General features: G+C 38.3%; 2 protein-coding genes across 2 annotated transcripts in view; one reads left to right on the top strand and one right to left on the bottom strand.

The window, feature by feature from the left end:
* CNGA1 (cyclic nucleotide gated channel subunit alpha 1) overlaps nt 1-21,798 on the bottom strand; it is a 63,725-nt gene that overhangs the window by 37,947 nt on the left and 3,980 nt on the right. Inside the window, exons 2-4 of the transcript XR_008997732.1 lie at nt 8,385-8,597; nt 6,023-6,158; nt 4,477-5,650 (exon numbers count right to left, since the gene is read on the bottom strand). The gene's annotated coding sequence lies outside the window, so the exon portion shown is untranslated. Of the gene's footprint in view, nt 5,651-6,022; nt 6,159-8,384; nt 8,598-21,798 lie in introns of the transcript that reaches the window.
* NIPAL1 (NIPA like domain containing 1) lies at nt 63-20,258 on the top strand. The gene is made up of 6 exons (XM_036892577.2): nt 63-220; nt 8,469-8,735; nt 11,916-11,972; nt 14,164-14,254; nt 15,768-15,928; nt 16,449-20,258. The coding sequence occupies exons 1-6, from the start codon at nt 175-177 to the stop codon at nt 17,075-17,077; spliced, it is 1,251 nt and encodes a 416-aa protein (XP_036748472.1). The 5' UTR covers nt 63-174; the 3' UTR covers nt 17,078-20,258.

Here is a 21,798-nt window from a genome sequence, read left to right on the forward strand (position 1 = left end):
CTCGCGCGAAGGCCCCACCCAGCCACTCCTATTGGCTGAGGCTGCCAGGGGCGGGGTCAGCGCACACCAGTCCGAGACTCGGCCGCGCGGCCGCAGAGTGGGTAAGTGCGGAGGAGGCGAAGCCCAGGTGGGTGAGGAGCTGGCGCTGGTGCCACCAAGCCCCGTCTAGGGGCCATGAACGGGCAGGTGAGGCTGCCGCCCGGAGAGCCCTGCCGAGAAGGTGAGTGTCGGCTCCGAGCCGGAGGACCTGGCATCCGAGTGGCGACGAGACTGGGTTGGGCTGTCCCGGAGACCAGAAAGGGATACCCTGACTCTTAACGCCCCTTTCATGCCTTTATTCATTCAGTCGTTCAGCTAGCCAGCCAACACTCATTTATTGGCGCCTACGATATACCAGGCTCCGCGCGAAAGCCTGAGTCGAATGAGACAAACGCGGCCCCCACTCTGGTCCGGAAGGCAGATCCATGTAAATTACAGCGTGCAGAGTGTAGTGACCGGGAAATTCAGGGTGCGGCGGTCAGGCTTCCAAGTCTCGTCTGACTCAGCCTCACTTCCAGAGGCCGCGTAGAAGTCATCCAGGGGCAGGGGCGCGCCCGGGGACAGGGCAGGGTCAGGTGCTGAGCCCCGCGCCTGCTACGCGAGGGTCACACTGGGAGGTCAACTCCGGACCCTCCTGGGCTTCCCACGTCTCTCCTCTTTCTTCCAGATGAAAAAATCTCCAACCTCGGTAGTCTTGCGTCTGACTCACTGTGCAGGCACTTCTTGGCTGCTTAAGGCGAGGGCTCAACAGAAAAGGAGAAGGGAAACCGGGGGCAGTCCTTTGAGGTTTCTCGCTGCTTAATGGGCTGGGGTTTCAGCCCCACCCGAGTCCTATAAAATCTCTGGGCGCGACCCTTTTGCTGGGTGCTTACTAACATTGGCAGGCTTTTTACAGTCTCGGTACAGAAGGCGCGTGTGAGCTGGGATTAAAGTAGGGACGGCGTGCCACCGCCACCACCACGGGCGCGTCGGCGGACAGGGAGCGTGAGCATCAGCTGCATAGACAGTTCTCACAGGGTGCTGGGGAAAGCCGATTTCTAAGTTACGCGTTAGCGACGTAAAGAGGGAGAAGGGCGGTGAGGGGCGTGGCAAAGTTGAGGGCAATTTACCCGGTTTCCGCTCCAGTTTATTCTTTGAAGCGGAGAGTTAAAAAAAAAAAAAAAAGGAGCTATGAATTAATCAAAAGAGAGAAAGGATACAGAGAAAGACAAAATGCCTGTACAATCCACAAACTATTCAAAAGCTGAGGTTTTGGAAGCGGTTACTAAGGCAGCTGGATCTAGAATTATATCCTAGATGGTCAAGTTGTCTGACCTTTGTCGAAGTAATTCCTAAACCAGTAACTCAGAGTGTTACTAACGCATCCACCCTTGTTTACCCACGGATCTGTAAGGAAGGTGTGAATTTCACGCACCTGTTTGAATTTAGGATTTTTTCCTGCTTTGCTCACCCATTTAGTGCCAACAAGAAATAATTCAAGCTCAATGATTAATCCCTGTGATTAGTTGTGGTAATTAATAGTGTGGGAGACTGGTGGAAAAGACTGGAGAGACATCAGAATCCTCATTATCAGTAGTGGGAAGAGATCAGGCTTTAGTATCGAAGAGTCTTCTTGGCTGTGACAGCCTCCTTGAATCTTTCTTCATCTATAAATAGGGGGCAATTCCTGCAGTTTACAGTTGTGAGGAATAGATGCAGGTAGGATTTCATACAAAGCCCATACTTTAGAGCCTGACATGGAGTAAAGGCTCAATATTCCATTTATTCTTTCAATCAAATGGCGAGAGGCCCATGTGCCAGGCACTGAGCTAGGAGTTAGAGGGATTTGCCGGTCTGATTCTACACTCTCATAAAGCAGATCATGTGCAAGAAACAAATGAATAAAAAAGGATATCACTAGGATGGTCGGTGTCATGGGTAATGTAGTGAGAAGGTTGGGGATGCTTAGATTGGATACTTGGGGAAGGCCCCTTAAAGTTACATTCAAGCTGAGACCCAAATGACAGAGTCCATCATGAGATCTGAGGACAGAGCATTCCAATTGGACTTCCAAGAAGAAAAAGTTAACCCCATACTTTGGTTTTGACTTTTAAAACCATAGATGCTTCTAAAGGCCTCCTAATCTAGAATTATCTCAAAAAACACATTGATATCCACATAAAGGTTTTTTATTTAGGTTTTTGATATTATGTCACATATCCTACAGCTCTCAATTTGAGTTCAATGGCTAATAATAGAGCTTTAATAACATGAAAATATGACACCATAAAGATAGAATGTAAGAAATACACCCATCACCTGTAGAGCACCAATCGCATGACAATAATGGGCCAGGGAACTGTAAAGGTTATGAAAGAGCCAAAGGACAGAAAGACTGGGCAGTGAAGAGGCCAACCATGCACACTTCAGTGCATCTTCTTGAGAGTTCTGACCTAGTTGTGCAGTAGGGATAGTCAACTGGAGGTGAGTGGGATTCAATGGTTTTCAAACTTTTCTTGGACTGACTGAACCACCTCTCCAGGGCCCAGCCAACTAGCAGAGTGAACAATGACACAGGCTGTGCTTAGAGCTGATGCAACCTTTCTTCATGTTTTGAGAAGAGGACATTTAAGGAACTACACTCTGAGAACTGGCTATATCTCTCATGAACTGATTAGAGCATATCCCATTTTCATGTATATAATAGTAAATTTTTAAAACAGGTTCACATAAAAAAGGAAGCCATTTCCTTTGCTCATAATTACATCCTGTGAGTTTTATTAGGTAGTTATTTCCTTTTTACAAATACTGAAACAGGCCCAGAGAATTGAATAAAGTTTCATAATTAGTGATCAAGCCAAGCACAAATTTATCTGGGCCTTTGTTTTTTTCTGTGGGTGCCCATCCCCTTTCTCTGACCTCTTGGATGCAGTGGTATACATTTTAATGACTCTGAGATTTTACTCTTAAAAAATATCCTTATCATAAACAGTTCTCAAAATTCTACCAAATGAACACAGCTTTTATCATCAGAAAAAAAATGTATTTTCTTTGTAAAATATAGCTGCTTCTCTGTTACACTAAAAAAGATTTCCTCCAGATTTTTTAAAGTTGTTTTTCCAGGCTTCAGTGGGTTTCTTAAATACTGGAATTCCAAAGTATTTAAAGGTAGTTAAAATTCTCCATTTCAGGTTGTTCAGAAAACAATGTGCTGTTAATTATTTAGTCTAATATTTAGTATGAACTTCAGATTATTGTTTTTAAAAACCTTTCTACAAATACATGCTTCTTTCAGTATTCTTCCTTTGGTTCCTTTCCTGCATCTTCATTCTTTAAACCATTTTTTAATTTCCAGAGGCCTTTATCTTTAACCATTTAGTACCGGTAGTACTGTATAGATTGTAAAGTATGAAAACAGCAGGAATTTATGTAGGAAGCCTGGTGGTCAGCCATCCTCCTGGAGTACTTGGCCTCCAAATCCACTGAAGTGGTAAGATCTTGTTTGACTTTTTTAGTAAGTCAATACTGTCTTCTCAATTTTATTTTGGTTACTGGAAATAATGAGCTCCTTACTCAGCCCTATCAAAGTCTATATGTAGCTATATCCACTATGACCTGATTTCCAAGCTTGCTCAAAATTATTTCTCATTCTTTCTCTGTGCCAAATTTTCTCTAAATTATTTCTCATTCCTCTCCTGCTCCCCTTACTCCTGTTAGTTTTCTCACTCAGATTGTCACGTCCATGAGAACAGAGACCGTTCACCTGTTAGAACAGGGTGGGGCACACAGAGCTCCATAGGAAATGTTGAGTAAGTGAATACCAAACATTGTGTCTTGCATGGTAGGTGTTAAACAACTATTTTATTGAGTGAATAAATGATATAATAGATATATTATAGATAATGGATATGCAGTGTTGTTATGAAGCCATAATTGAGCTATAAGAAGATGTGTGTTTCACTGCCTATGTTAAGTAGGGTGATGTGGTGGAAAGCAACTGACTTCCTTTAGATAGAAAGGCAGGGAAGGCCTTTCTAAGAAGTGACATTTAAAGTGAGAGTTGGTGAGGAGGCTAGTTAGCTATTCCAGCTACTGCTCAGACTAAGTAACAAAGCTTTAAGGTGAGAAGGACTTTAGCCTGTGAAATGAAAGAAATAGTAGGGAATGTGTTTAGAGAGATAACTAGAGGTAGGATTCTCTAGATCATAGAGATTGTGATAGGATTTGGGGGAGAGAAGGCAGGGTTTCCTGAATGAGAAGGGAAGCCATTGTAGAATTGTGAAAGGAAAAATTACAAGATTGGACCTACCTATCTGAAGACTTATGTCACCTGATCTTGACCCCTGCTACCCCTTGACCTCATCTCATACCATCACCCTTCTCACTCCAGCCAGCCTGGTTTGATGACAGTTCCTTCCACCCCTCAAACATGTTCCCATTCTGGGGTTTTTGTTTTTACTTAGCAGAGAGATTTTCCATTTAATTCTGTTTTTTTATTTTTATTTTTTAACCATGTCACTTTTTAAATGTGCAATATTATATTGGTTTCAGGGTACAGTATAGTGATTTGACAACTATATACATTATGAATCTTCACCACCATAAGTATAGTTACCATCTGTCAACATACAAAGATATTACAATATTATTGACTATATTCCCTATTCCCTATGATTAATTTATTTTATAATTGCATGTTGTACCTCTTTAACCCTTCACCTTTTCACCCATTCCCCACCCCTCACCCCATGGCAACCACCAGTCTGTTTCTGTGTTTATTAGCCCCTTACTGAATATCATTTGCAAATATATTCTCCCACATAGCAGGTTGTTGTTTCATTTTGTTGATGGTTTCCTTTGCTGTGCAGGAGTTTTTCAGTTGGATGTAGTCCCACTTATTTATTTTTGCTTTTGTTCGTGTGCCTGGGGAGATATATCCAGAAAAAAATTACTAATGCTGATGTTCAAGAGTTTACTGCTTATGTTTTCATCTAGGAGTTTTATGATTTCAGGTCTTATATTTAGGTTTCTAATTCATTTTGAGTTTTTGAATATGGTATAAGACAGTGATCCAGTTGCATTCTCTTGCCTGTGGCTGTATAGTTTTTCTCAATACTAAAATTGAAGAGACTGTCTTGTACGCATTGTATATTCTTGACTCCTTTGTCATATATTAATTGACCAGATAAGCATGGGTTTATTTCTGGGCTCTAATCTGTTCCATTGATCTATGAGTCTGTTCTTGTGCCAGTACCATATTGTTTTGATTATTGTAGCTTTGTAGAATACCTCGAAGTCAGGATGCATAATAGCCCCAGCTTTGTTCTTTTTCAGGATTGCCTTGGGTATTCTTGGTTGTGATTCCATATGAATTTTAGGATTATTTGTTCTAGTTCTGTGAAAAATGTCATTAATTCTATTCTTTTTAATTCCTTTATGCTGCTATTACTGCTAACCATGGCACTCAACATATTATGTAGTTATTAGTTTATTTATTTCCACCCATTAGAAGGAATGTAAGAGAACACAAATTTTATTTTACTCACTGTTGTATCCCCAGCTTCTAGAAAATGCTTGACATATTGTAGATAATAAATATTTGTTAAATCAATGAGTGAAAAGATGACTAGTGCTGTTTCAGCGAATGAGAGACAGAGTAATGCAATATAATGTCAGAAGTGAGCAAACTTCAGAGCATATAAAGTTTTTTAAAAGTCCAGGATCAGAAATTTAGATTTTGTTATAATTGCAATGAAAAGTTAGAGAGTCAGGGTGCAGGGGAGTGACATAATATGATTCACATTAGCTGATATTTGGAAAATAAATTATAGGGAACATAAAGAGACTTCACTCATTCAGTCCTATGCTAATAGGAATAGGCAGGTGTACAGTCAGCTACTGCTAAATAATACACAGCCCAAAACTCAGTGACTCAAACAATCATATATTCTTGCTTATGTGTCTGTAGGTCAGCTGACAGTTGACTTATTTAGACTGGGTTTACCTGGGTGTCTCTGCATCAGGCTACATGTCCATCTGGGTGTGGCTTCTTCATGAGGGATGAGCTCGGGTCTGCTCCATGTGTTTTTATTCTGGGACTCAGACTGAAGGGGCAGTGGCTCCTCAGGAAAGCTCTATTCCTAATAAATACAGAGATGCAGAGAGTAAACCCAACCACATAGGTGCATTTGAAACCACATAAGTGAGTAAGTGTGTTTGAAGCATATCACCAGCACTGATGTCTTATTAGCTACCAACTCACTTCCGGCCCACCTGGGGAAGAATACTCCACTCACATCAGAGGGGTAAGGGCGCAAATATTTGCTGAATAATAATCCAAACTAACCCATAAAATAAATGGTAAGACGATGCTTTTCTCAAACTGGAAATATCTTGCAGTGATTTTAAATGTTGTATGCAATCACTGACTTTTTAGAAATCGGAAATCCTACTCCATGTAATAAACTGGACAATTTATTATTTTCTATAGGCAAATTATACTTGAAAAAAATTGTTGAAAGCATTTCATCTTTGTGTAAACATTAATATTAACTTTCAGGTGACTTTATTTGTCATTTATATTTTTCTTTTCTGAAATAGAGAGCATACTGGCCTGGGAACCAGGTTACTTTGGCAAATCCCTTAATATCTTGGCATCAGTTTCTTGAAAACATCTATCAACTGCAAGTGCCTCTGAATTTAGAGCCAGTCTATCAGCAACATTTATGAGCCACAAGGATTTTAAGTAAATTACTCTGGGAACAAAAGTCGCTCATGCTCTCAAACACAGAATTATAGAAGGGATCTTAAAATCACTGAAACTCCCTCATTTTAGAGATAACCAAACTGAAGTCAAGTGGTAACTCAGCTTGCCCAGGATGATAGCGTTTGTAACAGAACTGAAGGTAAGGAAAGGCATATAGTCCTATAGAAAATTCAAATTTTTATTTTTTAATTTTTAAATCTGTTTTTAAATTGTAAGTTGTTTGTGTATGAGTAAACTTTCACACCTGTATGTAGAAAATACACATTTCAACCCTATGAAACTGCTATTTTGGTAGGGTCAAATATCATTAAATACATATGGTTCAACATAATTAAGGACATTAGTAGTACTGTTTGTAAGTACAAAAACACTGAAATTACCCAAATGTCCACCAACTGTAAAATAGAAAAAATAATTGTAAAATAGTCAAACAGTGGAATTCTATGTAACTGTGAGAAGAAAACAATCCCTATGCCACATGCATCAACACTGATAAATCTCAAAAACAAGCACGTCACCAAAGAATACATACTGTATGACTCCATTTTAAAAGACAAAAAATAAGTAATTTCCTATTTAAAGATATAGTCATATAGGGGAAATCATTTTTTTTTAAGCAAAGGAATGTCAGTCAGAAAAATCAGGATAGTTGCTACCTCTGAAGGGTAATGTTTTATTTCTTAAATTGGGAGGTTGATAGCTCTTTATATCACATTGTTTTTCTTTATAATGAACACATATTTCTTAACTATTAATTACTCAGTACTTAGAAAAATAAATAATAACATCAAAGAGGTAATACATGCTCCCTGCTGTCAGGGTTGGTACTTTAGAGGGCTTTTGGCAGTGTCTATTAAAGTGAAAAATAATGAATTAAATACATTTTTCTACGTTAAATAAAGTCTAGGTTAAACTCCCTGGATAATTACTTTGCTTACTAGAATCTTAAGAAGTCGCCTCTGGTTTTGAGAGACCTCTGATTCCCTCGAGACACTCAAAGTCCCTGCCCACAAACCCTACTTCCCCCAGCTCCCCCTCTGCGCTAGGCCACCCACACCCACCAAGCCACCAGTCCCTCCTTTCTCCCCTCCTTCAGGCCCATCTGTTGTAGGCTCCCTCTGCAACATTCACCCAAAACGTAAAACAATTTCAGTTCTAAGGTCATAACTAGACAAGATTTTTATTATTTTTCCTGCCATAAAACTTATAGTATTAATGCCCACTGCTTACAATGAGAACTTACAAAATGCAACAAAGATTATTTGCTCTCCTTATCACCCTCTGCCCCCACACCCCCTAAAATGTCGGAAACATTTTGCTGTGTCAACAGCTTAGAAAGAATATTGTTTCACTGGAATGAGGTCCACCCACACTGTTTTCGGAGACAAAGTTTTGGAATGGTTATGTTAACTACATAGTAATGACACTAAAGCAGCCATGCAAGTCACTGGAAAGTCAAGTCATATGTTTTCTCAGGAATTAAGAAATTCTGTAAGGACCTGTGGGAGCCAAACTGAACATGCCCACAGGCCCACGGGCCGCCCGCTGGGGACGTCAGTCCATGCAGCAGTATAAAACTGTTTCAGTACCATCCACTCACATTTCTCTTTCTTGAACAAATGGAGTGAACATTAGTGCATCTCCCTTTTGTTTATTGACATTTCCTTCCCTTTTTCTTTTCCAGGCTACGTGCTGTCTCTGGTCTGTCCAAACTCCTCCCAGGCTTGGTGTGAGATCATAAATGTGTCACAGCTGCTGGCTTCTCCCGTCCTCCTCCGGGACCTGAATTCCAGCATAACCAATCTGAGCACTTCTGCAAATGTAGAAAACAAATACAGTCTTTATGTAGGCCTGGTACTGGCAGTAAGTTCCAGTATATTTATTGGCTCCAGCTTCATATTGAAAAAGAAGGGCCTCTTGCAACTGGCCAACAAGGGCCTTACTAGAGCTGGTAAGAAACAGATGCAACTAATGAAGTCAAGTTTCTAACTGCACATAATCCTATTTTAAGACCATAGTGCAGCAGTGATAATATTTTACTGTGTCTATTTTAGCCCTTATCTCTGTTCTTAGCAGTTTTCCTCTCTGCATTTTCCAGGATTAAGCTGGCTGCGTCTCCTTTCTGATGAGACTAAAATTCTTGCTTCAAGAGGTTTAGAGTGTCATGTGCTCTACTTTCATAGCGGAGTCTGCAGCTTCAGTGTTCAAAGTCAGATCATGCTACTCCCCTGCTCAAAACACATCAGTGGCTTCTCTTTGCCCTCAGAATAAAATCCAAACAGTTTTCTTCCTACCTCTTGCATAAAATGGCCCTGGCTACCTCGCTCCAGCGTCCTCTTCTGCTACCTTCCCTGTCACCTAATTTTCTCTTGGAATATACCACGATCTTTCCCACCTCAAGGTCTTTCCCTTCGCCTAGAACTCTCTTCTACCTGCCCTGCGTTTGGCCAACTCATTCTGCAGGCTCCACTTAAATATCATCAGCCTGGGAAAGCCTTCCCTGATCCTCCTTTCTTGGGAGGTTTCCCTCTCTACCACCCCCTGTCATTCTCTATCATTGCACTAAGGGTTTCCTTCATTGTACCTAGTATAATTTGTCATCATGTATTTATTGTTTATTTACTTGTTAAGAGGTTTACTTATTTATTGATAGTAGATTCACAAGAGCAGGAAACTTCTCTAACATAGTGTTTGGCACCCAATAAATATTTGTTAAATGAATAAATGAATAGCGGAGGAGTTAGGTTGCTATTTTTTTTTAATCGATTTATTTATTTATTTTGGTATCATTAATATAAAATCACATGAGCAACATTGTGGTTACTAGATTCCCCGCATTATCAAGTCCCCACCACATACCCCATTACAGTCACTGTCCATCAGCGTAGTAAGATGCTATAGAATCATTACTTGTCTTTTCTGTGTTATATTGCCTTCCCCGTGACCCCACCACGTTATGTGTGCTAATTGTAGGTTGCTATTCATAGTGACATTTCACATGCTGAGTAGCTCCTCTTGACTATCCTTCATTAACCATGAATTTTCTATTCATTCTTATCAAGAATAATATCATGAAAAAGGTAGTACATACTATCCTAAAGTTCATATGGGAAAGTAAAAGACTATAAATTGCACAAACATGTTTATAAAAGTATTATTAAGAGATTTACACCTTCAAAAAATAAAACATACTATAATGTTTATGTTTGTTAAAATAGTTTGGTACTGGTATTAGGAAAGCTAGACAAAATAAGATAATCGAAAACTTATAAGGGGACCCATGTATGTATTACAATTTAATATATGATTTTTAAAAGTGGCATTTCAATCCACTGGAGAAAAGATGAACTATTCAGTCAAAAGTATTGAGATAATTGGCAAAAATTGGAGGATAAAAATGTTAGAGTTTAGAGTTCTACTTTATGCCATTCAGCAAAATAAATTACATAATATAGAGTTAAATTTAAAGTGAAATAACTTTTTAAAAACCTTTACAAGAAGGTCTTTCTAAGTAGAAAGGAAAGTAAGACTGTATTCTATTTAAAGGAAAAGATTATCTGGATTGATAAAAATTACCATAGGGAAATACCTTAACTGATAAAAAGCAAATGATGTATTGGGGGTAAACTTTCAAAATATATGTCAGACAAAGGGTACTTAAGATCAGCATTATATAAAGAGTAACTATAGTCAATAAGGAAAACATTCATACCCTAATAGAAAATAGGGAAAGCATGTAAACAAGAAGCTCACAAAATCAGAAATGCAAGTGGCCAATAAACATGTATAAGTAAATGTTATTTCACTAGTACCCAAAGAGATACCAACTATATAACAATGAGCTCCAAGGTTGCCTACCATTTTAAAAAGGTTTTGTTTTTTCTCTAAAAGATAAGGCTGTATATTTACAAGGGACTTTGGGAGATAAATAGCCCTCCCAAACTTTGCTGGAAGGAGTATAAATGGATTCAAACTTTCCTAAGAGAAATTGGGAAAACTTAAAATTGTTATTTATTGTCTTAAAACCTAATAATTCCACTTTTCAAAGTTTATCTTAACAAGTGAACAAAGATGCCACTTAAATTTACATACCAGGATATTATTTAAGGACTTTATATAGCAAGAACAAGACTAAAAACTGTGTGTGTGTGTGTGTGTGTGTGTGAGAGAGAGAGAGAGAGAGAGACAGAGAGAGAGAGAGAGAGAGAGAGAGACAGAGAGAGAGAGAAAGAGTGAGAGAGACATAACAGGTTAAAAAAATAATGATATGCCAGATTTGGGAATAATATTTGACCATTAATTATTTAAGGACATGATGAATTATTATGATATTATGTTTTTTAAAAGACAGATTATGAAATCATATTGTAATATGATTCCACTTTAGTCATTTGCAAACTTTGTAAGGAGAAAATCCTAAGTAAACATAGTTAACTACCTCGCAAGATAGTCTTCACAGTTAATATATCCTGTTTAGTTTAATTACAACAAAATCAGATAGGTCAACTTCACAAGTTGGGTTTGTTAAAATTGGTAAGAAAATTCCATTTTCTATAGCAAACATAACAATGGTTTAAGGTCATGCATTATAGTAGTGAGAAGATAACTCTTCGATTATTTTTGGAAAGCTTTTTATCCTTTTCAGTAGACAAGAAGGAAACTCAGTTTCATGGTGCCAAGTTAGAGAATAAGTATAGGCCAGATGGCTAATGCTGGTTACTCTGATGGACTATCTAAAATCTCAAAAGCTCTTACGTGAACCATTTTTGTTAGGTATCAATGTGATTTACATTTTGTGGTTTTCTTTTTTGGGTGAAACCAAGTATTTAGGGCTTACAATATTTTATGTCCACACCTCTAACTGGCATAAATACAGTAAACCTAATGGTTAAATAAAATTTTCTTGCAAAGGAAAAAATTTACTTTCTGTAGAAATCAAAGGTGACGTAATAGAAGACGTTAGGAGATCTTTTGAAATGACCAAGTAACTAAGCTACAGGACAAGCCATACTGATCTGGCCTTAAGCCCTGCCTTTTCTAACTATATTCCATTACCTTTCCTAGAAGTCAGTTCTTCAGACCTTCTTCCTTCAATGTTGAACTTCATTTTAATTTTTTATTATTTTCCTAGGACAAGGTGGACACTCTTACCTCAAGGAATGGCTCTGGTGGGCAGGATTACTCTCAAGTAAGTCCTTAATGCTAAGAATAGTGTTTGCTTGTAAAATAACAAAGTCCATGGAATTGTTCAAAGTTGATTCATTTATGTCCTTGGTAAGGATAACATTTTAGTCTAGAAATTTTTGTATGGGTGTAATATATGGTATTATATAGCCAATAAGTCATTTATTTAGAATTAATTTTTACTCTTCCCTCCCTTCACCCCCATGTTCTCAACACTTTTTTGGAATGCAGGGGAGAAAGTTAACATTTGAAATATATTTTATTACAAACTTCTCCTTCTCTTGTATTTTATTTCCCATAACAACTGAGGGTAAGGCTTCCCTCCCACATTTTCCCAGGTCCTAATTGGAATCTGTGACTATTAAAGCTGTATGTTCTCTAAGAAATGGGTATATTTTCCTGGCCAGAACCAAAGCATGGGTAAATTAAAGTCCACTCTGAACAGGGGAAGATGAAGTTTGTCCGTCCTTCCTTCCTTGCTGACTAGCCCTGAGAATTCAATGAGATTGCAAAATATGAAAGCACTTTCTAAATGCTAGTGTGATGTCCAAATAGAAGACAGTGTTATCTCCCTCAGCACTTTTGCAGATTTCTATCTTCCCATAAATCCCCTGAACTCATTTAAATCCCAAACCTAAAACTTCCAAAGAAAAAATCTCATAAACGTCATTTCACTTGCTAGTCATCTCCCTTAGCAGCCAGAAGCCTTAAAACTTCCATTTATTTTCCCATACCAAGTGACACATTTCAGCATCTGTGTGATTCTGTTTTAAGAAAGAATTGGGTAAGTTTCTTTAATAGATGTTAGAATCTAAAAGGATGATGAATAAAAATAATTAAAATGTGTATAGTGCTTTCAGTTTTTAAGGTGTTTTCACACTTCATTTGAGTAAGAGTTGACAAGGACTGTACCAGGAAGATTCTAGATAGATATTTGGATGATTCTCTCTCCTTTTCTCTCTCTCTCTTGTGTCCCTCCACCTTCTATGCTCACAACAGCATGATCACATAAGAAGACTATTATATGGCACGTTTACAGTTTTGTTCTCATCGTGTTCAAAATTTATGCCAGCATTGAAGGAGGAAAGCATAAGTCTTCAACTTTATAAATTTTATATAGTGACAAACATGCAGTATTTTAGTCATGAAATTAATATTTTCCTGGAAAACTATCTATAAAGATAAAAATTTAAGTAATAAAAAGTATTCAAGGAAGCTTGATGGCCTAAGCAAGCTGCCAGGACTCTTCTTATGAGAGCAGTCTCCTAATTTGCTCAGTTTTGTAAGTTTCGATCTGTTTTATGATATTTTCCTAAAGCTGAGTACTCCTGGACACTTGGTGGGGGTGGGGGCTGGGGACAGCCCAACAGCCAGAGGGAAAAACAAGTATGCTCTTCTCTCTTACCTGTTCCAGAAGCTCTCACTAGTGTTTTCTTGGCAGTTTGCTTACAAAAAATACTGTGTTCTGTGGGCAAGTGTTCAGTTATGACCCATAGGAATAATTTGGCCCCAAGATGAGAGTCCAGCTCTTAGAGGGATTTTCCCTCACACTAGAAGTGATGTGCATCACAGTATTTCATGGAAGTCTGCAGTTCCTCAGATAAGAAAAAACTGCGGGAGCACATCCTTGTGACTTTAAAACAGTTGCTTGGATCTCCTTGAGCTACTGAGATACTGTTATATGCTTGTAAATCATCTGCGATTCCGAGATGCCTGGCTGCTTGGGCCTGCGTAGGCATTTCTTGGTTACCTCCTGCCCAGACAGTAGATCTCCACAGCGCATTCTAATTTCCCAAGTTGTTGTCCTTGTTAATTTGCATAACAGAAGGTATTCTTAAGCAAATGGGATAATATTTTCTCACTCCCAAACTACCTCTACTAGATTTCATCAGAGTGACCAAATAACTTTCGGGTACTGAAGTAACTAAAATCTCTATGGGAAGTCATTTAAAATGTGCATGCATCTGTCACCACTCTTTGTGATTTGAGAGCATATCACCAAGTAATTACAGTTTATCTGCAGCTTTTAATACCAGTCATCCCCCACCCTCCATAAAAAATGTTAAATTATATCTTTTAACTAGATCTGTCAATATCTTTGGGATAAAAGTCTCCTGCTTTTGCATGTGTTGTTTGTTTTTCTCCTCTGACAAGTAAGTCCATCTTTTATATTAATACTGCTGCTTGCTTTCCAGTGGGAACAGGAGAGGCTGTAAATTTTGCAGCTTATGCTTTTGCACCGGCCACCTTGGTCACCCCACTGGGCGCTCTGAGTGTTCTCGTAAGGTACGTGAGCAACGCGGGGCCTGGCTTCTGTAGGGAGCTCAAAAACATGATGAACTTAAGTAAGAAATATATTGCTAAGCATATCTAAAAATGAAATAGTCACAAAAATAATCTGAGAAGACTACACAATAAAAAGAAATAGGAAATAAATTGTCTTACTATTATTTTAAAAAAACCTATGAAAGTGACCCTAGTTTCCCGCTAACATAAATTGTTACATTTGTGATGATTCAACACAGTTTTTTCTCCCTCACCTGAGTTAATTGCAGCAGCCCTTTTAAGCCTTTCTGTCATCATAGTGGCTAATGACTATAGTTACCAGAGGACTTTGAAAAATGTAGTGTTTGGGTAAAATTTCAACTTTTACCAAAAGTCTTGCATTGTCTGCTGGATACTTCTGTTTGGAGACCGCTTAGCTTCTTTTAGTACTCAAAAAAGGAGTAACTTTCCTGTTCATAGAATGTAGGTCTATTTTTTCTGAGTTGATATTTATTGTGATCTCAAATGAATGTCTTCAAAGAGAACCCTAAACTCGTATTTTGTAGCTAAGCAACTGTTTTCCTAGTCTTTCTTTTCCTTTCATTTCCATGCATTATCAACCTCTAGCTGAAAACTTATTAGAAGGCCTACCCACTTCTTTTCACCTTCTTTGTACGATCGTTGCGAGGATTATATGAGTCAATACACATACAGCCCCAGAACACATCTTCAGGAAGTAAATGATAGCTATTAGGAGTGGCGGTGGTTTTGCTGAGGTTGCAGTTCTCACAAGTGGCCACACGAGGGCGACTCTAGGAAAGTACATGGTAATTGACCCCAGTCTGGAGGCACATGGGAGCTGATAATGAGGTGGCGAGACTGCCAGGTACTCAGGAGAGGAGGCTGGTGTGCAGGAGCCCCCCAGCAGACCTACTGGTGGAGCAGCTGAATGGCATATTCTGGTGCCCCCGTGGTGTCACTCTGGAACTTCCAGAGGCCACAGCAACCTGAGTAATGGAAGCATTGGGTAGGTGAAAGTATCAGGGCAGTAGGAGCTGGTAAGGAAGTATTTCAGTATTTTGACACCCATATGGTTGTATTTGTGTGCACTAGCTAAACATCAAGGCTGAGCAGAGTAATTCTTTAGGCATATATCTTTTTTGGCGCTTTCACGAGCACACATATTTTAAATATATCATGCCAGTGAGACGTGAAAGATCTGCCATTTTGTTTGACTCTACATGGGAGGATGGGGAAATCGAAAATGAATTAAATAGGACCTCTAAGAAGGTCATGAGAAGATAACAGGGGTATAGAATGTCTACCATAACTCTTTAGATATAAAAGCAATTAAGTAGATTTCATTAAGCATCATTTCTGAGTTTTAAAACTAATCAGGTTTTTCAGTGTCATGTAGCACATTAAGATCAGTTGATTGGGATACAGTCTGCCATGTACCACAGTGTGATTTCTGAGCAGCTCTAGAATCAAAATATAACTGAGAAAGAATGATTTTTTTTTCTTCTCCCAACAGTGCAATATTGTCTTCCTATTTTTTAAATGAGCACTTGAACATTCATGGGAAAATAGGCTGCATATTAAGTATATTGGGGTCAACTGTGATGGTTATCCATGCTCCACAGGAAGAGGAAGTCGCTTCTTTGCATGAAATGGAAATGAAATTAAGAGACCCAGGTGATTCAACTGAAAGAAACACTCAAATTCTGCTCCACTTTCTCTCCTCATCAAATGAATTTGTAATAATACTGTTATCAGCTTCCCTACAAGCCTAGCGGTGGGTTGTGAGCTACAGCAAGGTTTGATTGAGTTTTACAAGTCTTCTGAACAGGAGACACAACTTATTTTTGTGTCTGTGCCTCCTCTTTACCCAATGAAAGGAAGAGATGAGAATACAAGAGGCAAAATACATACTCCAACCCAAACTTAGACCACCTTCTCCCTCTGAAAATAAAAGTCAATCAGATAATACCTGCCCTACCTCATAGTATTATCTGTAAGATTCAAAAGCTATGGTTGTGAAAGCCCATTTTAAAATGTGGCAAACCATACAGTAAAATGTTATGGTTGTTGTTTAATTTAATCTCACTTCTCTTTCTAAAACAACTATGCTCCTAGACTCCTGACTAACAAGAATTCACAAACACATGATCTTATTAGCATTTTCTGAGGTCTAATTCTTTTTTCCTCCTATCAGGATTTATTTCTTTTGCTGTGATCATAACTGTGGTCTCCTTGGTGCTGATTTTGATCGTGGCTCCCAAGAAAGGGCAGACCAATATATTGGTCTACATTTCAATCTGTTCATTGATTGGAGCATTTTCAGTTTCTTCTGTCAAGGGCCTGGGAATTGCCATTAAGGAACTGTTGGAATGGAAACCAGTCTATAAGCATCCTCTGGTCTTCGTTCTGCTGGCTGTACTTGTGCTTTCCGTGACAACACAGATCAACTATCTCAACAAGGCCCTGGACACCTTTAATACATCTCTTGTGACTCCCATTTATTATGTGTTCTTCACATCCATGGTAGTGACTTGCTCCACCATCTTATTCCAAGAGTGGTATGGCATGAAGGCTGGAGATATCATCGGGACCCTGAGTGGGTTCTTCACCATTATCAATGGCATCTTCCTTCTACATGCTTTCAAAAACATTGACATAACCTGGAGTGAGCTGACATCCACTACTCGGAAAGAAGTCTTCTCTCTCAACGGCAGTGAAGACAAATACGTCTTGCTAGAGAACATAGACTGTTCAACCCCAGGATACGATGATGACATTACCTTGTTTAGCAGGGCTGATGATCAAGGTCTCCAGAAACCCTGAACTTGAACCAACATGAGACACTTGGAGAGAAGAAGGAATACCTGATTCTTGGAAGAACTATTAGGAAAGCTGACATTTTTGAAGTTCTAACTAAACATTGAGATGTGAGGTGAAACAAAATTGCCTTCATTTCTGGCCTTGAAATTTGAAAAAATAGATTTTGATCCTTCTCCAGAAGCCTTCTGCTGTTTTTCATCTCTGCAAACTTGAAATATTTCCTGCCCATAAAAGAAGTCAAAGAGTTAGATGAATCTTGGAACAATGTCTTTCTTTGGGTCACAGTGTATGTGGCTCTTCGCTTCTTCGGCTGCTATTCTTGTTCTCACAGCAATTCATAGATGAACTTAACTATGTGCTGATGAGCAGAGTATCAGTCACCATTCTCTGATGAGTCATAGTTTCACATTAATGAAACTGAGAAGCAAGATCATTGATGCTTTCCCTTCCCTTCCACAACTTCCTTTTTTCTCAGCTAGGCAGCTAGAGGGTAGAGTGTTGAATTAAAAAACTGACCTGCTTTGGAAATCTCCTTCATGGGCAGAATGTACAAGACACACATGCCGTGAAGAGCTTATGAATTGTAATTTATTGACCTAACAAAGAAGTTTGTTACCAATTAAAAAGGGGAGAATGGAGGAGGGAGAGAAATACTTTACACTTCAGGTAAATGAAATACAACTTTTCTTCTTTCCACAAAACCAAAAAGAAACACAAATCGTGTTCACAGGGTCTTTTAACTCAGACCTGAACAACAGAAAACAAAATCAAGTTTCTGGAGAAGTCCAGCTGAATTCAGCTTTGAAGTTCCTTACTCCATTCATTTTGTTCCTTTTATTATTATCCCAAGGTCATTTTTCTTGTTGATGTAGAAACTTTTATAAAGTAATTGCTGTATTATTTTAGGGTTATATTATACACTTCAGTTTTTCTCAAATGTTTAATTCCCAAAGAGTGGGTTTTCCACAGACTGTTTGGAAACACCTAGAAATGTCTTAGAGAAAATTACAATGAATTATAATTTTTCTCTTGAAATTTGGTACTTTCACCCTTATTAAGAAGATATAATTAGTTACTAACTTTTTAAAAAATATACACATCCTACCACAGTAAGTGGAAGATTTATCTTTTCCTGTTGTATTTCATCCTGATCATGTTTTCCATGTATTTTATCAATAAGTGTTTGGGGAGAATAGAAAGGGGAATTACCTTCCTAGAAAACAAAACATTAAGACTTTGGGGACTATGCCAGGAAAATACCTTTTGCATATTAAAACTTACATAAGATTTTTTGTCTCACTCCAAGTGCATGGCAGGAATGATATGCTTGGTGGTCTTTAATGTTTATGGACAGATTTCTCAACACTCATTGAACTAATGAAAAAGAAATTGGCTAACTTATTTCTAGACTAAATTTACTTCTCTCAAAACACAACAAAAAAACCTAATCAAAAAGTAGTGAAGTTTAAAAAAAAACCCTCACATTGACTGGCATTTTCAAACAACAGACAGTTTTGTTTGTAATCTAGCTCAAGTGTATCCTGGGTAATAATAGTAAATTTTATTATTCAGAATTCTATTAAATTCTGACTTGATCATTTCCCCTGTTCTGTTGAACTATGACTGATGTTCACAGTGATGACCTGAGATGACTGCAGGTCCTAAAGTGTCGTTCTACTCTTTTCAGCATAGTGTGCTATTAAGTGAAATTCAGTGCCTTCTAAAGTTTTGAAAATTGATAATCCATGGAAGACACATGGGTTGATACCTCAGGTCAAATACATGTTTACACTGTTGACTGCTATTTCATTTTAATTGTATATCAGCTATATAAGCTATGAACACAAGTTTGTAGGAAAAGTCTTTTCTGAAAAGATAGTGTTTGAAAATTGTAGAAATTCTCTTAAAGTTTTTCTTTTTTCTGCTGTAAAGTCTGTTGGTTTTGCTAGGACACCATCTTGGGGAGGAAAGTATTGGCATCCAGCCGCAAGCTGTGGTGGTTCTCCACTCTGCTGAATTTTAGTATCAGGTATTTCTTAAACGTCATCTGTTACAAAGCTTTGCCCTTCATGTATTATGCTCAGGTTGAAAGCTCTTGACACACAAGAAACTGTGTGTACCCTGGAGAATGAACTGGTGTTGACACATATGCCCAGAAGAAAGGCTGAGAAAGGTTTAACAAAGTTGAAATATGTTGAAAAACAATGAAATATTTGAGAAACTCTGAAAATCTCTGATAGGCATATACATTGAAAAACCAAATATTATCGCAAATCTAAAACTAAGAATATTTTTTCCCAAATGGGAAGATACTTGTCTAAGGAAGAATAAAATGCTGGATCCTTTTATGCAGACTAACTCTGTTGGTCTTACCTGGTAGTAAGATATATGTATATGTATATATTTTAATATATATACTTTATTTATCTCACATGGGTACCTTAAGTAAGATTTATTATTTGAATATCTGCACATGTGTCATTAAGGATTACAAAGCTGGCTGTCCTCACACAGCCAAATGGAAAGATTTTCCTAATTCTGTAAACATAGTTGCATTTTATTTTTTAACTTAGAATTTTATTCTTAGGTAATGTTTAGTGATTTTATTTTTAGTTCAGATTGCAGAATGTTCATAAAACCCTTTCGATTCAGCGGCATGAAATTAAATTGACACCTTTGTTTTAAGAGTACAAAATCAAGTATGTGGAAAGCACCCTGTATCATACATGCCCGATACATGAGGCACTTAATAAAATTTAGTTCTCTATGAATCAACATGTTAATTTTATAGTCTTATTGCTAAATAGGTAAGGGCCATTAGTTGTCAGTTTTCATACATTCTTCTTTTCCCAACATGTGTCATGTTAGTTCATTTTAAATAATTCAAGTGACAGTGAATGCCATCATTACACTATCTCAATGCCAATACAAAATGATTCCAACAATAATACTGTATTTTTCTTAACAAAACCAATAAAACTGAACTAAATGCAATCTTCACATTGTGGGAGAGTAATTTATATGAATATATGTGAAATGTTCTCAAATATTTTAAACAAACTGTGTTCATGAAGTTTTCTTTTTCTCAGTGTTTATAGACACTTCATTTTAGAAAGTTTACCAATTTTAAATGAATGTTTCTGTATATTTTTCATTTGCAATAAAATAATAGGGTTTAACTATGCTGGTTGGAGTTCAGTTTGTAGTTTACTGAAGCTAAATATATGTAATGGCAAAAATATTCCCATCTGGTTTAGAGGTTAAAAAGTTTCAAAGTTTAAAAAAAGAAATCTGTACTTAGGTTAATTTTGCTTTGTCATTTTACCTGAAATGGAAGTCTGTTTTTCAGAAGGTTCTCTACAAAACCATGTCCTGTATAAATGATTTGTTATCTGAACAAAAGTTAGGAGAAACTGTCTTATCTTTCAGTAATTTCAATGAACAAAATAGGAGCTCAAAACAGCCAGTATCATGAAATCTTCCCTAAATTTACAAATTTAAAAGAAGGAGGACAAGAAAGCCATCTAAAAATATTTAGTAGCATTGCATTGAATCTACATCTGCAAGCTCTCAGCAAATTGAAGAAGCAGAGAGGAAAAAAATTATAAAAATATTTGGTAGCATTGCATTACATTAAAATTTACCTTTACAAACCCTCAGTGAATTTCCTTCTAGCCCCTGTGGAACCCCATGTACTGAGCACATCACCATGACTTTATCAGTTTTCCCTGTTTTGATTTGAACTCATGTTTGAGAACAACTTTCACTTGTTTCTAAGGAAATGAATTGTCTAGGGTACAAACGGCCTCTTTTTTACCTGGGTCTCAGGGACCCTCCATTCCTGTTATTTTATAAATGAGGAAACAGAAATAATACACAATTCCCTAAATCACTAGGTACTTAGGGCCAGAATGAGGACAAAAATCCAAGCTTCCCAATATACCAAATTCTCAACCTGTGGATGCAGGCACAACTGAGGAAGGCTCGGTGGGATCAGCTGTGTGTGAAACAGCGCACCTCCGCAGAGCTGGAAGAAACTGTGACCCCAGCAAGCTGTGACTCTGGAAAGCGAACATTTCAGCATTCTGCCTGCAATGGACTAAAAGCTTCTGAGAGGTAAACTGAGGTTACAAAGAGTCTTAAATTTTGTTTATAACAATGAGTGACATATTTTCCCCAACTTGAAAGCTTTGACTGCACAAAAACAGCAGAAGAAAAGCTCTTCCAGAGAGCAGACTACCTGAGCCACCCTTTTTCCACCTCAGCTACAAATCATGAAAAACCTTTCTTTTTGAGGGTGAACAATCTCTATAAGCACCATTAGTATAAGAGACAAGCGTTTTAGTTTTTATCTGTTGAACTTCCTCTGTGGCTGGGGATGGGGGAGGGCAGGAATCTGCAGGCCGAGCTCTACGGGCCTCAGGAGCTTGTCCAGCCCTGAGGAGACAAAACCTCCCACTAGCCTTCTGCCCTGGGACGCTCATTTGACCGCATGGACCTCCCTCCCACCCAGCCAGGTGCAGGCTGCAGCAGCTGCTTGACCTGGGGAAGCAGATGGACAGCGGTGGTGAAAAGGTAAATAAAGGAGCTGTGCTCTGAGCACCAGGTCCCTAGAATCCCCTCCCACAACTGCCTTCGGTGATCCAACCAGGAACTCGAAGGCCAGGAAACAGCATGCAGGTCAACCAGGCCCCAAACCTGTGGGCTGCTTGGTGGCTCACAAG

This window comes from Manis pentadactyla, chromosome 5 (assembly GCF_030020395.1).
Source record: "Manis pentadactyla isolate mManPen7 chromosome 5, mManPen7.hap1, whole genome shotgun sequence".
In the NCBI taxonomy this organism is placed as follows: Eukaryota; Metazoa; Chordata; class Mammalia; order Pholidota; family Manidae; genus Manis; species Manis pentadactyla.

Excerpts from the sequence above, each read along its gene's own strand:
- NIPAL1 (XM_036892577.2), top strand. The coding sequence starts at position 175 with ATGAACGGGCAGGTGAGGCTGCCGCCCGGAGAGCCCTGCCGAGAAG. Across the intron at positions 221-8,468 it reads CGGAGAGCCCTGCCGAGAAG|GCTACGTGCTGTCTCTGGTC; the intron begins GTGAGTGTCGGC and ends TTTCTTTTCCAG. Across the intron at positions 11,973-14,163 it reads GTGGGCAGGATTACTCTCAA|TGGGAACAGGAGAGGCTGTA; the intron begins GTAAGTCCTTAA and ends CTTGCTTTCCAG.